This window comes from Sceloporus occidentalis, unplaced genomic scaffold (genome assembly GCF_023333645.1).
Source record: "Sceloporus occidentalis isolate IW3139 unplaced genomic scaffold, rSceOcc1.0.p SCAF_1, whole genome shotgun sequence".
NCBI classification, from domain to species: Eukaryota; Metazoa; Chordata; class Lepidosauria; order Squamata; family Phrynosomatidae; genus Sceloporus; species Sceloporus occidentalis.
This window is the reverse complement of record NW_028316981.1, coordinates 217,173,729-217,186,323: the sequence shown is the minus strand read 5'-3', so window position 1 is coordinate 217,186,323 and position 12,595 is coordinate 217,173,729. Positions and strand designations below refer to the sequence as shown.

General features: G+C 45.0%; 1 protein-coding gene across 2 annotated transcripts in view; it reads left to right on the top strand.

The window, feature by feature from the left end:
- The first annotated feature begins 328 nt into the window (after positions 1-328).
- CHD4 (chromodomain helicase DNA binding protein 4) overlaps positions 329-12,595 on the top strand; it is a 34,049-nt gene continuing 21,782 nt past the window's right edge. Inside the window, exons 1-14 of one of the 2 annotated variants that reach the window (XM_089488917.1) lie at positions 329-444; positions 2,402-2,581; positions 4,967-5,094; positions 5,239-5,433; positions 5,767-5,885; positions 6,517-6,758; positions 7,002-7,129; positions 7,261-7,396; positions 8,107-8,168; positions 8,397-8,636; positions 9,645-9,848; positions 9,940-10,145; positions 10,800-10,931; positions 11,153-11,249. In XM_089488917.1, coding sequence (XP_089345043.1) covers positions 2,485-2,581; positions 4,967-5,094; positions 5,239-5,433; positions 5,767-5,885; positions 6,517-6,758; positions 7,002-7,129; positions 7,261-7,396; positions 8,107-8,168; positions 8,397-8,636; positions 9,645-9,848; positions 9,940-10,145; positions 10,800-10,931; positions 11,153-11,249 — 1,986 coding nt within the window. In that variant the 5' untranslated portion in view covers positions 329-444; positions 2,402-2,484. Of the gene's footprint in view, positions 445-2,401; positions 2,582-4,966; positions 5,095-5,238; positions 5,434-5,766; positions 5,886-6,516; positions 6,759-7,001; positions 7,130-7,260; positions 7,397-8,106; positions 8,289-8,396; positions 8,637-9,644; positions 9,849-9,939; positions 10,146-10,799; positions 10,932-11,152; positions 11,250-12,595 lie in introns of both variants that reach the window. The other variant, XM_089488916.1, reaches the window with a different exon arrangement.

Here is a 12,595-nt window from a genome sequence, read left to right as displayed (position 1 = left end):
GAAGGGGGAGTATTATGGGATGTTTCCTCGCACAGGGAGGAGAGAGAGGCGAGGGACTAGAACTGGACTGTTATTATTATGGGATGGGTTGTTGTTATTATGGGATGGGTTTTTTTTTTTTTGGGAAAACAGTTGAGGAGGAAGGGGGGATTATTATGGGATGCAGTAGGGTGGACGGGGAGGGGAAGGAGTATTATGGGATGCCCCAGTGGAGGCGGGGGGGTGGCTGAGGTGACGGAGGTGGGACCCGTCGCTAGGGCACCGGGCGTATTATGGGATGGAGGCGGGAGTGCGCGCGCGGGGGGAGGAGGGCGGGGCTTGGCAAGGCCCTTCTTCTTCTTCTTCTTTTTTCCCCCCACTTTAAGAGGCGGCGCTGGAGCCGGAGCCATTTTCCCTTCAGCAGCGGCGGCGGCGAGAAACCAGAAGCCGGGCGCCCCGAGTCGGGTGAGGGCAGGAAGGAGAGAAAGAGACAGACAGACAGACACTGGGGGCGTGTGTAGGGTGTGGGTGGTGTTTAGAGGCCCCTCAATGTTGGGGTTTTGAGGCCAAGGCGACTCCCCCAGAAAGACCCCCAACGGTCTCTTATATGTGGGGGGCATTAAAGGGGCTGCGTGGCTTCTCTGGAGTCGGGGAATATGAGCCTTTTCTTTCCCCAAAACTCCTCGCTTCCCTGACCCAAACACGTGGAGGAGGAGGAGGAATAGGAGGTGGTTATTATTATTGGGGGGCTTATTGCCTTTCCAACGCCCCCTTTCACGTCTTAAGCCATAAAAGGGACCCCAAAATCCCTCCCCCACACAGCCACCCTCCCTCCTTCCCTCCCTCCTCTCCTTCCCTCCCCGCCTTCTTTCCAAACCTCCCCCTCAGCATTGATTTCCCCTTCCCTCAGGTCTGAGGTGACTTGGCTCCTTCCCATCCATCCAAATGCAGGGGATTTGGGATTGGGTCGGAGGGAGTCTTGTGTGGCAAGTTTCTTCGCTCCCTTTTGTTTGCCGGGTTGTTTGTTTGTTGTGGTTTTGTTTCAACGGATACCCCCCCCCCCGAAGAGCGTTTCTATTGTCCTTCCTCTTCCCCCCCAACACACAAATCCCAGTGACTCGACATTATTTTGGTCCTAACACAAACGAGAAAGGTATTAAGTCCTTGGGTGGTATATTCCTCCTCAGGTAAAGGAGGATCCCCTCCATATTGAGAGGATAAGGATTCGTTCATAAAACTTGGAGTTTGGAGGGTAAAGGGGGGGGGGGGAGAGTTCAGGGTTTTGCTGGTTATTTTGTCAAGTTGCAGAACCATTGACTTGGAAGGGATCCTCAAAGGCCCTCCAGTCCAACCCTCTTCTGCCATGCAGGAATACATAGGATCCTAGGGTTGGAAGTGATCCCCCAGGGCCCAGTCCAACCCCATTCTGCCACGCAGGAATACATCAAATCCTAGAGTTGGAAAAGACCTCAAGGATCATACAGTCCAGCCCCATTCTGCCATGCAGGAGTACATAGGACCCTAGAGTCGGAAGAGACCCCAAGGGCCATCTAGTCCAGCCCCCTTCTGCCATGCAGAAGACACTTAGGATCCTAGAGTTGGAAAAGACCTCAAGGATGATACAGACCAGCCCCCTTCTGCCATGCAGAAGACACTTAGGATCCTAGAGTTGGAAAAGACCTCAAGGATGATACAGTCCAGCCCCCTTCTGCCATGCAGAAGACACATAGGCCTGTTACAGACAGGCCAAAATAAAGCCGCTTCGAGTCACTTTGCAGGTATGGTATTTCAATGATGCATGAGTCCTAAGAGTCCAAAAGCCACACCAAAGCTGCACTCCAGTCCTTAGGTCTATAACGTGGCTTTGGTGCGGATTTTGGACTCTTAGGACGCATGCATCATTGAAATACCATACCTCCAAAGTGACTCGAAGCAGCTTTATTTTGGCCTGTCTGTAACAGGCCATAGGATCCTAGAGTTGGAAGAGACCCCAAGGGCCATCTAGTCCAGCCCCCTTCTGCCATGCAGAAGACACATAGGATCCTAGAGTTGGAAGGGATCCTCAGGGATCATCCAGTCCAACCCCATTCTGCCATGCAGGAAGACACAATCAAAGCCCTCTCTGGGACAAATGGCCATCCAGCCTCTGTTTAAAAATAGCCTCCAAAGAACTGGAACCGCAAAGTTGACACTCCCCTCAGCGTGTTTACACTGGGATGGTGACTGGGACAAATAGGGCATTACCTAAAAGCCATCTTGTATGGGTGCCCAGGCCAAGATGTTAGCTAATTGCTTGGCCCTCCTTTGCTCAGGTTTTTCTCTCTTTCCCTCCAGGGTGTCCTATGGAGAGTCAAACCCCTTTGGTTGTCATAACAATGTTGTCATTTTAAGCCTTACTGCTCACTCTTTTCTCTTCATACAGCACTTCACTGGCATTTGTAGTAAGGAGGTGCCAAGATAGCAGGAACTGTGTGAGCTCCAGGGTTGTCCTCCAAATCAGGGGACATGGCATCTGGCATAGGATCCCCATCTCCCTGCTCTGCTGGCAGCGACGAGGAGGACATGGAAATCCTGTTGAACAACAGTATCCACCAACATCAAGGTATACGGACAGACAGATTGATGCGATGCAATTGAATTTCTCGTTTTGGAATGGCTTTTTCTTAGAAGAAGGAGTAAAGAGCTTGTCTATTGTCTTTTTCAACCAGGGAGGGCCATGAGATCCCTCCCATCCATCCATCCATCCACCCACAAAACAAAAGGAGGGGACTTGAGACACTGGGTTTAATCCATACCCTCCTTCCCTTAATGGGTTTAACTTGGAGGCAGCAACTTGCCCTCTATCGAATCTTCTCTGCTTTCTGATAACTCTGCTGTGTCATTCTGGTTGCAGTGGGAGAACTTGGAAGTTAGGGATGGAGCAGGGAGCAAAAATTGTTCATAACTTTCAGATAAAGCACTTACCGCTCTGGCTGCTAATGCATGGGATGCCTTACTTGCTTGCCTGCTTCCTCAACTTCCTGTGGTTCCTCCTCAGTTGTTTTGAATATTCAGCCTCTGATTCTGAACTTGTTTTTGCAAGAATATGGAATACTGGATACAAAAGAATTGAGCAAGGGAACGTTTTGTTTAGTAGGATCCTACCTGTTTATTATAAGAGTGCATGTTACTACCTTTTGCCTTCCTTTTGCTGAATATGTGGTGGAGTTAATTTCTTGGGCCTGTTATGGGGAGAGGAGGTCTGGAAAATAGGGTAGTGGGGGCGAAGAGGAAGAGTTTGGATGGAGTTTCCTGTCGATGAAATACATTTCAGGCCACTTGGAAGGACGTATGAGGTGGACGTGTACCTGGCTGTCTTTTGTCCACTGGAGAGCTCAAATATGTCTATGACCAAAATGAGATGTGCTTTGAGCTATTACATGACCCATTTTACTTCCCAGCCACACCCAATGTAGTTTGCTTCACAGCTGCTCACCTGAGGATTGAGTTGTCCTGCACAGTACAGCGGGGAGGTGGAAATTGTGTGGTTTGTCATATATTTTTTTATTCTGAAGTACAGATCTTGGCATCATTTGACTTATGGAGGGGCCGCCATGGCAACATAGGTCTGGGAATACAGTGAGAATCTCCCTGGTGCTTTGGATCCCTGGGAACTACTGTCCTTGTTACCTCAAAGAGTGTCACCTGTCCTGTCTTTTCTGGAGTCCAGAAGGGACAAGGATTCAGATGGGAAAGTAGAGATTTTTTTTCCCAGGGTTTGTTTGGGCCCCTAGACCAAAGAGGGAGATGGTTCTCTTCTGTGGATATTAGAAAGCCTAGAGGAAGTGTGTAGAGGATCCTTGCCTCCAGGCTTTTTGGAGCGCAGTTTAAGGTTCTCTGAAATGTGTAGGGTCTGGGAAGGGTGGGTAGGCTATGCTGGAGGAAGGGATGCAAAGAAAATACTTTTGGCATGGGATATATTTGTTAGTTTGGGAATGCAGGACTCCACCCGCAGCAGTTTCCCCCCTGATCCTTGTCCTTCAGTTGCAGCAACTGCTGTGACCTGTGGCTTCCCTCATCCTGCCCAGTGCCTGTGGTTAGGAGGCCATTTTCCCTTGGAGGGAGAGCTAGTGACTCTGGCTGCGTGAAATGGGCGGGGGTGGCGGAGGGAGGGGGAGGAAGGGAGGGAAGGAGAGTGGCTGGGTTACTGTGGATCTTGTCACAAAGGAAGCTGCCGGCTGGCTGTGCCCCTCTGGGCTTTTGGGGGGGTGGAGGATTGGAAGAACAGATGGGAATGTGGTCTGTCAGAGTGAGGAGTGATGTGTTAAGTGTGTGCCTCTGTGTGTGTGTGTGTGTGTGTGTTGTGCGTGTCTGCCTCTGCAAAGGGGGGGAGGATGGAGTGTTAAAGCTTGCATTTGCATAGCGAAGAGGTAATTGTGAGTTAGAAGGAGCTGGCACCTGACTAAGCACCTGGTGGTTGAAATGGAACCTCTGCATAGTAGCAGTCTAGTCATGATGAAGGAGTCCAAATAGTTGCTTATAGAGTTAGTTGGAAGCAATGAGATTATATTGGGGATTTTGAGACTGCCTCGATCGTTATTTAGCAGGTGACTGTTGGCTGATAGATTCTCTTGCTTGTTGACGTAAATTTCAGCTCCCTGTGTCTGATTTTTGGGACAGTGTCAGTTATCTGTCCTGCTCACTTAATCATGTAATGCTAGTGTTGGACTAATAATCCATACTTCTCAGAATGCAAAAGGGGGGGGGGGGGGGCTGGTGCATGAGAATGTTACTTACAGAACACAGTTGTGTTATTGGATATATGGGGAGGTAGGAACACAGGTAGAGGAAATTAAGAAAGTTTTAAATGCATATGAAAAGATGTTGTCTATGGCATGCTTTGTCAGTGTGCTTTGTCCCATAAAATTGGGATCTAATTTAGGACAAGAAATCTAAAAGTGTTTTTAACTGAGTTGTCTTTCTGTGTTGCCTCTGTAACTTTGTTCAGAGCCAGAAGAAGAGCCAGAGGAAGAGCTGTTATCAGAAGCAGAGATACCAAAAATCAAGAAGAAGAAGAAGCCGAAAAAAACGAAAGAACCTAAAGTGCCCAAGCTCAGTAAACGCCAGAAAAAAGAGGTATGGGATATAGAGCAGGACATACAGATATTTGGAAGAAAAATGACTTTCTGCACAGACGGGTCTGCATGCTAATCTTTTTTGAAATGACTAGGCTTGAGTGCTAACTATATGCCTGGATTCTTCTATCTCCCTCCATCCCAGCTTGGCGACAGCTCAGGTGAGGGAAATGAATTTGTGGAGGAGGAAGAGGAAGTGCTGCTGCGCTCAGACAGTGAGGGAAGTGACTATACCCCTGGCAAGAAGAAGAAGAAGAAACTTGGGCCTAAGAAGGAGAAGAAGAGCAAAGCCAAGCGCAAAGAGGAAGAAGAGGAAGAAGATGAGGATGATGACTCCAAGGTGAATGGGGAGATACTTGAATGTCCCACTAAATTACTTCCAGTTTTCCTGTTATCTTTGTACACACCTCATTCCTCCTCATTCTTGATTTGGCTGGAGGTGGAGCAGGTGGACCAAACAAAATGTACTGCTAAATGAGAGTGATGTTTTATTTCTTAGGGGCTAAAAGAATGACTAGTCTTGATTCTTCAGAGTAGTCATTTCTATCCTATTGCAGGGTCCTCCTCAAACATTCTCTGTGGTTTTGCCTTTCTAGTAAATATCTGTTCAGGAAAGGGGTGAAGTCTACTTAGTGTGGCGCTCTCTAACTGCTTTTCTTGTCCCTTTCGCTAGGAACCTAAGTCTTCTGCCCAACTTTTAGAGGACTGGGGCATGGAGGATATTGATCATGTTTTCACAGAGGAGGATTATCGCACTCTTACCAATTACAAGGCTTTTAGTCAATTTGTCAGGTACGTTCTACTGTTTTTTTTGCATTCATTTCAGGAATATAGGTTAGAGAAGATGAGTGGTCAGTGAACTAATGTGCTATAAAGTTGAAGAGCATAATCCATTAGCCTCACCTTTACTGCTAAATCTGTTGGATGTCAGTATAAATGCTATTGTAGCTCTGCCTCAGCATCTCATCTGTGATTATGAAGGGGAGGAGGACATAATGGTATCTGCCTTAAAGTGCTCTCGTAAGACATACAGAGAGAATGTGTTCAAAATATGAATATTATGGAAAGATATTAAATGAACTGTCACTGTCATAATACTTGGAGGTGTGTGTGTGTAAATATATTGGATTGCTCTGGGAAATGGCTTCACTATTCTGCATAGAAGGGTAAATCTACAGTGTTATATAAATAAAGCATAATAATAAGGGGAGATGCTGAAATAGAGTTTTTAGAGTAACTGGCCACAAACAATGGTCTGTCTGATCCCAAGTTTTCCTTATGCTAATGCATGAAAAGTTTTTCCTCTCTTTGCTGCTGCTTTAAGTTAGTGGTGTTGGGGTGAGATTGGTAAAGATTTCCAAGACATCCAGAGTGACCAGCATGGTGTTCTTTTTCTCCTCCTTATTCTGCCCCATCACCTCAGGCCACTTATTGCTGCCAAGAATCCCAAAATTGCTGTCTCCAAAATGATGATGGTTCTGGGGGCCAAGTGGAGAGAGTTCAGCACAAACAACCCCTTTAAAGGGAGCTCTGGGGCATCTGTGGCAGCTGCTGCTGCAGCTGCAGTAGCTGTGGTAGAAAGCATGGTAGCTAATGTGGATGCAGTCCTTCCTCAGCCTCCAGTTGAAGTGCCACTTCGAAAGGCCAAGACCAAGGAAGGCAAAGGTAAAGGACTTATATGGGGTTAGCTGGGTTATATGGGGCAGTCACCATCTTTTTAAGGATATCACTTCATTCTGGCAACTCTGAACAATTCTAGCTTGCTATGCTTCCAAGATAATTCTGGCAATCTCTTACAAGGTCTTTGGCAAAACTCTTCATCTTGCTTGTTTTCTACTTTTGCGGTGCTGAGTACAGGCGTAGTCTATGGTGCTAGTTAATAATGGGGTTGATGATGGTGTCTTTTAGGGCCTAATGCCCGGAAGAAGCCCAAGCCCAGTCCTCGTATTCCTGATATCAAAAAACCCAAGACAAAGAAAGTGGCACCTTTGAAAATCAAGCTGGGGGGATTTGGTTCCAAGCGTAAAAGATCATCGGTGAGTTTTTCCTATTAGGTAAGAGGGGTGGGAGCTTGCTCCTGCTCACTTGATCATCCTTCAAGATACTATATGAGTGGTATGAACATCATATTAGACTCTGACCTGGTTTTGTTTTGATTTTCTTTCAGAGTGAGGAGGATGACCTGGATGTTGAGTCCGATTTTGATGATGCAAGCATTAACAGCTACTCTGTGTCAGATGGATCCACCAGTCGTAGCAGCCGCAGCCGCAAGAAACTAAAAGCAGGGAAAAAGAAAAAGAAAGGTATTGAACTTTGCTCAGATGAGAAATGTGATATGTAGAGTATGTGAGTTAAGGGATGCAGATTTTATGATTAGAAGAGTGTGGTTAAGATGCTGACTCCATTGATTACATCATCGGCAGGTTGGCAGTTTAAGGCCTGGGTGCCGAATTATGGGATGGGCCCACCTCGCCAATCCCAGCTTCTGCCAACCTAGCAGTTCAAAAGCATGCAAATACAAGTAGATAAATAGGTACCTCTCCAGTGGGAAGGTAAACAGTGTTCTGTGCAATCATGCTGGCCACATGATCACAGAGTAGTCTCTGACAATGCTGGCTCTTTGGCTTAGTAATGGAGATGAGCACTGCCCCCTATGGTCGGACATGACCTGACAACCTTGTCAATTGGTAATATCTTTACCTTTACCTTTATAGAGCTGAGAGCACATGCACAGTATAAAGGTTTTTCCAAGCAAGAAAACCTGCTGTGAGATTGACCGTTTCAAAAAATCTTAGTGTTTTTTGGACCTTTTATTCTATAAAGTGACTATTTTGCTGCTCCAACTTTGGGATGTGATGATGGCATTCAAGACCACCACTTCAGCAGCTGTAGTTTCCTAAACTGTGGATCTTTGCAATCTACATAGTGTATTGATGCATGAGGCTTAAGTAGCTTCCTTGAAGAACTCATTGCTGTCATATGTAATGATTTCTCCACTGTGTTGCTCTGCTAGGAGAAGAAGATTCTGCTGCAACTGTTGATGGCTATGAAACAGACCACCAGGACTACTGTGAGGTGTGCCAACAGGGGGGAGAGATCATCCTGTGTGACACTTGCCCTCGTGCCTATCACATGGTTTGTCTGGATCCAGATATGGAGAAAGCGCCAGAGGGCAAGTGGAGCTGCCCACATTGTGTGAGTTTTGGGTTACATTATGTAAGTTAGAAGACTGGGAAGGTAGTGTTAGGCAGATTGCCTATTGGGATTTTTAGCACCTTAATCTAACTTCTCCTTCTCGTTTAGGAGAAAGAGGGCATCCAATGGGAGGCCAAAGAAGATAATTCTGAGGGTGAGGAAATAATGGAGGATGCTGTAGGGGATGCAGAAGAGGAGGACGATCACCACATGGAGTTCTGCCGTGTTTGTAAAGATGGTGGAGAGCTATTGTGCTGCGATGCCTGTCCTTCTTCTTACCATATCCACTGCTTGAATCCCCCATTGCCGGAGATTCCCAACGGAGAGTGGCTTTGCCCACGCTGTACTGTGAGTTCTTAAGTTCTTTCACAAGTGGGGAGTTTAAGCTGAGTTAGTGACTGTGGGAGTGCCATACATGAGATGGCATTTGGCCCTAGGTGATAAAAACAGGCATGGCTGCCATAGAGAACATTTTGTTTCAAATGAATAAGTAAAAACATATTTGGATGTGAACTTGATTACTGCATTTTGGTAAAAGCAGCCAAATTCAGATACAATTTTTCATGTTTAAATAGAATGCACTACTGTGATTTCTGGCCCAAGGTTTCAGTGATATAAGGAATGTAAAGTGAGATTGGGCTATATGTGTAAAATATAATTTTATTGATTTTATTTTATTGTATTCTCTATGTATTTTTATTGCTGTAATCTGCCCGGATTCCTTGTGATTGGGCGGGCTATACATTATTATTATTATCATCATCATCATCTGAAACAATTATGACGGCTGAGCTCTTAACCATGGATAAGTTTCAGACCACTTGAAACTCCAAAAGTTAGGAGTTTCACTTTTGATGATGTGGAGATGAGCTGCCAATTAAAATGGCTCATCACTTGTAAACTACTATGACTTTTGCAGATGTTTCTATAAACTCTGTCAGCTCCCAGATGCCCCAGCATACTGTTGCTCTCTGCACCCAGCAAAAGGCTTAGTTTGTTGAAGAACTCTCCTTTTCCAGACTACACCTGGCAAGGTTTTCCATTTCCTCCCAAAATAGAGTATTTCTCCTGCTTTCATAGTTGGCAAAAATTCCATGCCTAGTCTGTTGGATAATTGGAGAGATAACCCCTGACAAATTTTCACTCTTTCTTTGTAGATTGTAGAATGCATATTAGAGCTAGAAATTTTAGGGCCTTTTCAGGGTAATATATAAACAAATTGTGGTTGAGCTCTCTGGCATTGTAGACAGTTCTGAAAATAATCCGAAGTTCTAGCAAACGTCGAAGGAGTGAGGGCAGAAGGAAGGAAATTCTTATGGGGAGCAATCTTTATAAATCTCTGCATAATTTCTCTAGTGTCCACCTCTGAAAGGCAAGGTGCAGAAGATTTTGACTTGGAAGTGGGGACAGCCCCCACTACCCACGCCAGTACCACGGCCAGCTGATGCAGATCCAAATGCACCTTCTCCCAAGCCACTGGAAGGAAAGCCTGAACGACAGTTCTTTGTCAAATGGCAGGGCATGTCCTACTGGCACTGCTCCTGGGTGTCTGAGCTGCAGGTAAATGAAAGATGTCTTTATTGGGTTAAAGAAAGGAATCTGGCTAACTCCATGTTAAGATGGTGTGTAACTGCATCTGTTTGTACCACAGCTGGAACTGCATTGTCAGGTAATGTTTCGTAATTACCAACGTAAAAATGATATGGATGAGCCCCCCTCAGGGGACTTTGGAGGGGAAGAAGAGAAGAGCCGCAAGCGCAAGAACAAGGACCCCAAGTTTGCAGAAATGGAGGAACGTTTTTACCGTTATGGAATCAAGCCAGAGTGGATGATGATCCATCGGATTCTCAACCACAGGTGAGGAAAACAGTAGGGATAGCCTGAAAACCAAAACTAAGCAGGCTTTCCCAGAATGTGTTTTCTTTCTAGAAGGCAGGAATGGAAGAACAACTGGATTTTCTTGCAGAGCATATATTGTGGTTTGGGATCAACTACACTTTGGGGGCCCTGATTCTTGATGCTAGTGGCTCTAACTCTGTACACCAAAATTTGGGGGCTTTTGGAAAGAACAGGGATAAGAGAACTTTTCACTGTTTTGTCAAAAGAATTAGACTGATGTTTAGTGATTTTTCATCAACCAAACATTCTGTCAAAGAACTTCAGTCCCACAAAGTTAGAAACAAAAAGCTTTATTCTTCCTGTTCCAAGAGTGATACATTTTAATATGTTTATCATTTTTAGTACTGTAGTGGCAGGGAAATGGAGAGTTAGATGAACCATGAAATGTCCAAAGTTACTACTAGAATGCCAAAACGTCACAGATACTCTGGGTTTCAGAAAATTGCATGTCAAACTTGCCAGAGGGCATAGAGTTTGAGAGTATGAATTCTTAGTAATGGTTATGAAAATGTGATGCCCCACCTAGACTGCTTCTGTGTCACACTAGTGTATGTGTATCACTGGTTTGACAACCACCTTTAGATTACTATCAAGATTGTGTTTTTCTTCCAGTGTGGATAAGAAGGGGAATGTTCACTATCTCATCAAATGGAGAGATCTACCATATGACCAAGCTTCTTGGGAAAATGAGGAGGCAGAAGTGCAGGATTATGATATCTTCAAGCAGGGATATTGGAATCACAGGTGATGGCATAGCTTTATTGAATACTTTATTGAACATTGGAAAAGAGAAAGACAGTTTGGTAATATGAATGGGGTGTGGGTATTTTGCTGCTTTATTCCTGAAAGTATTATGACTCTGTATCAGCCCTGTACCTTTTGCTCTGAGTAGGAAATGTTTCCCATCTACCTTCTGTTGTATTTCAGAGCCTGTCTAATGACACTATGGTTGTTTTCTTACACAGGGAGTTGATGAGAGGTGAGGAAGGAAGACCCGGCAAAAAGATAAAGAAGGTGAAGTTACGGAAATTAGAGAGGCCCCCAGAAACACCAACAGTTGATGTGAGTTAATGGTGGGGGTGAAAGACATAAAAAAGTAGAAGTGCATTGGAGCTTGCATGGTCAGGATGGGGGAAAACATGTAGCCAAAGCATGAACTAAATTTCTGTAAGGTCATCATAGAATCATAGAGTTGGAAAAGACAGCAAGAGCCATCCCATTCTGCCATGCAGGAACTCTCAATCAAAGCATCCCTGACAGATGGCCATCCAGCCTCTGTTTAAAGACTTCTAAGGAAGGAGACTCCACTACACTTCAAGGGAGTGTGTTCCACTGTCAAATAGCCCTTACTGTCAGGAAGTTCCTCCTAATGTTGAAGTGGAATCTCTTTCCTGTAGGTTGAATCCATTGTTCTGGGTCCTGTTCTCTGGAGCAGCAGAAAACAAGCTTGCTCCCTTCTCAATATGACATCCCTTCAAATATTTAAACAGGGCTATCATATCACCTCTTAACCTTCTCTTCTTCAGACTAAACATCCCCAGCTCCCTGAGTCGTTCCTCATAGGGCATGGTTTCCAGACCTTTCACCATTTTAGTCGCCCTCCTTTGGACACACTCCAATTTCTCAACATCCTTTTTAAATTGTGGTGCCCAGAACTGGATACAATATTCCAGGTGGGGCCTGACCAGAGCAGAATAGAGTGGCACTATTACTTCCCTTGATCTAGACACTATACTTCTATGGATGCAGCCTAAAATTGCATTGGCCTTGTTAGCTGCCACATCACACTGTTGACTCACATTCAAATTATGGTCTACTTGGACTCCTAGATCCCTTTCACATGTACTTTCATTCAGCCAGGTGTCACCCATCTTATATCTGTTCATTTCATTTTTCCGCCCTAAGTGCAGTACCTTACATTTCTCCATGTTGAAATTCATTTTGTTAGCTTTGGCCCAGCTTTCTAATCTATTAAGGTCATTCTGAATTTTGGTCCTGTCCTCAGGGGTGCTGGCTACTCCTAATTTGGTGTCATCTGCGAATTTGATAAGTATACCCCCAATTTTGTCATCCAAGTCATAGCAAGCATGTATAATTTCTATAGTTATCTGGAAACCTGGTCATGAATCAGTTTTGATGTTGTTGGGTAGAATTTTATCTCAGGTTGCACCTAGTGAGATGAGGTTAATTCACTATTTCATAAATACAACCTTGTGTCAAAGCAAGATGAGGCTATGGAATAAAGGGCAAATGATGCTCCCTCTGGCAGTTGGTGCTTTCTGTTGTTGAATGGGAGAATGCAGGAACACAGTTCAGTTGTCTAAAGGGGAATTTGCTTCTCTGAAATGGTGAAATAAACTTTTACCAGAACAGTTGATCTTATCTGATGAGCTCTCAACCATTTTCAA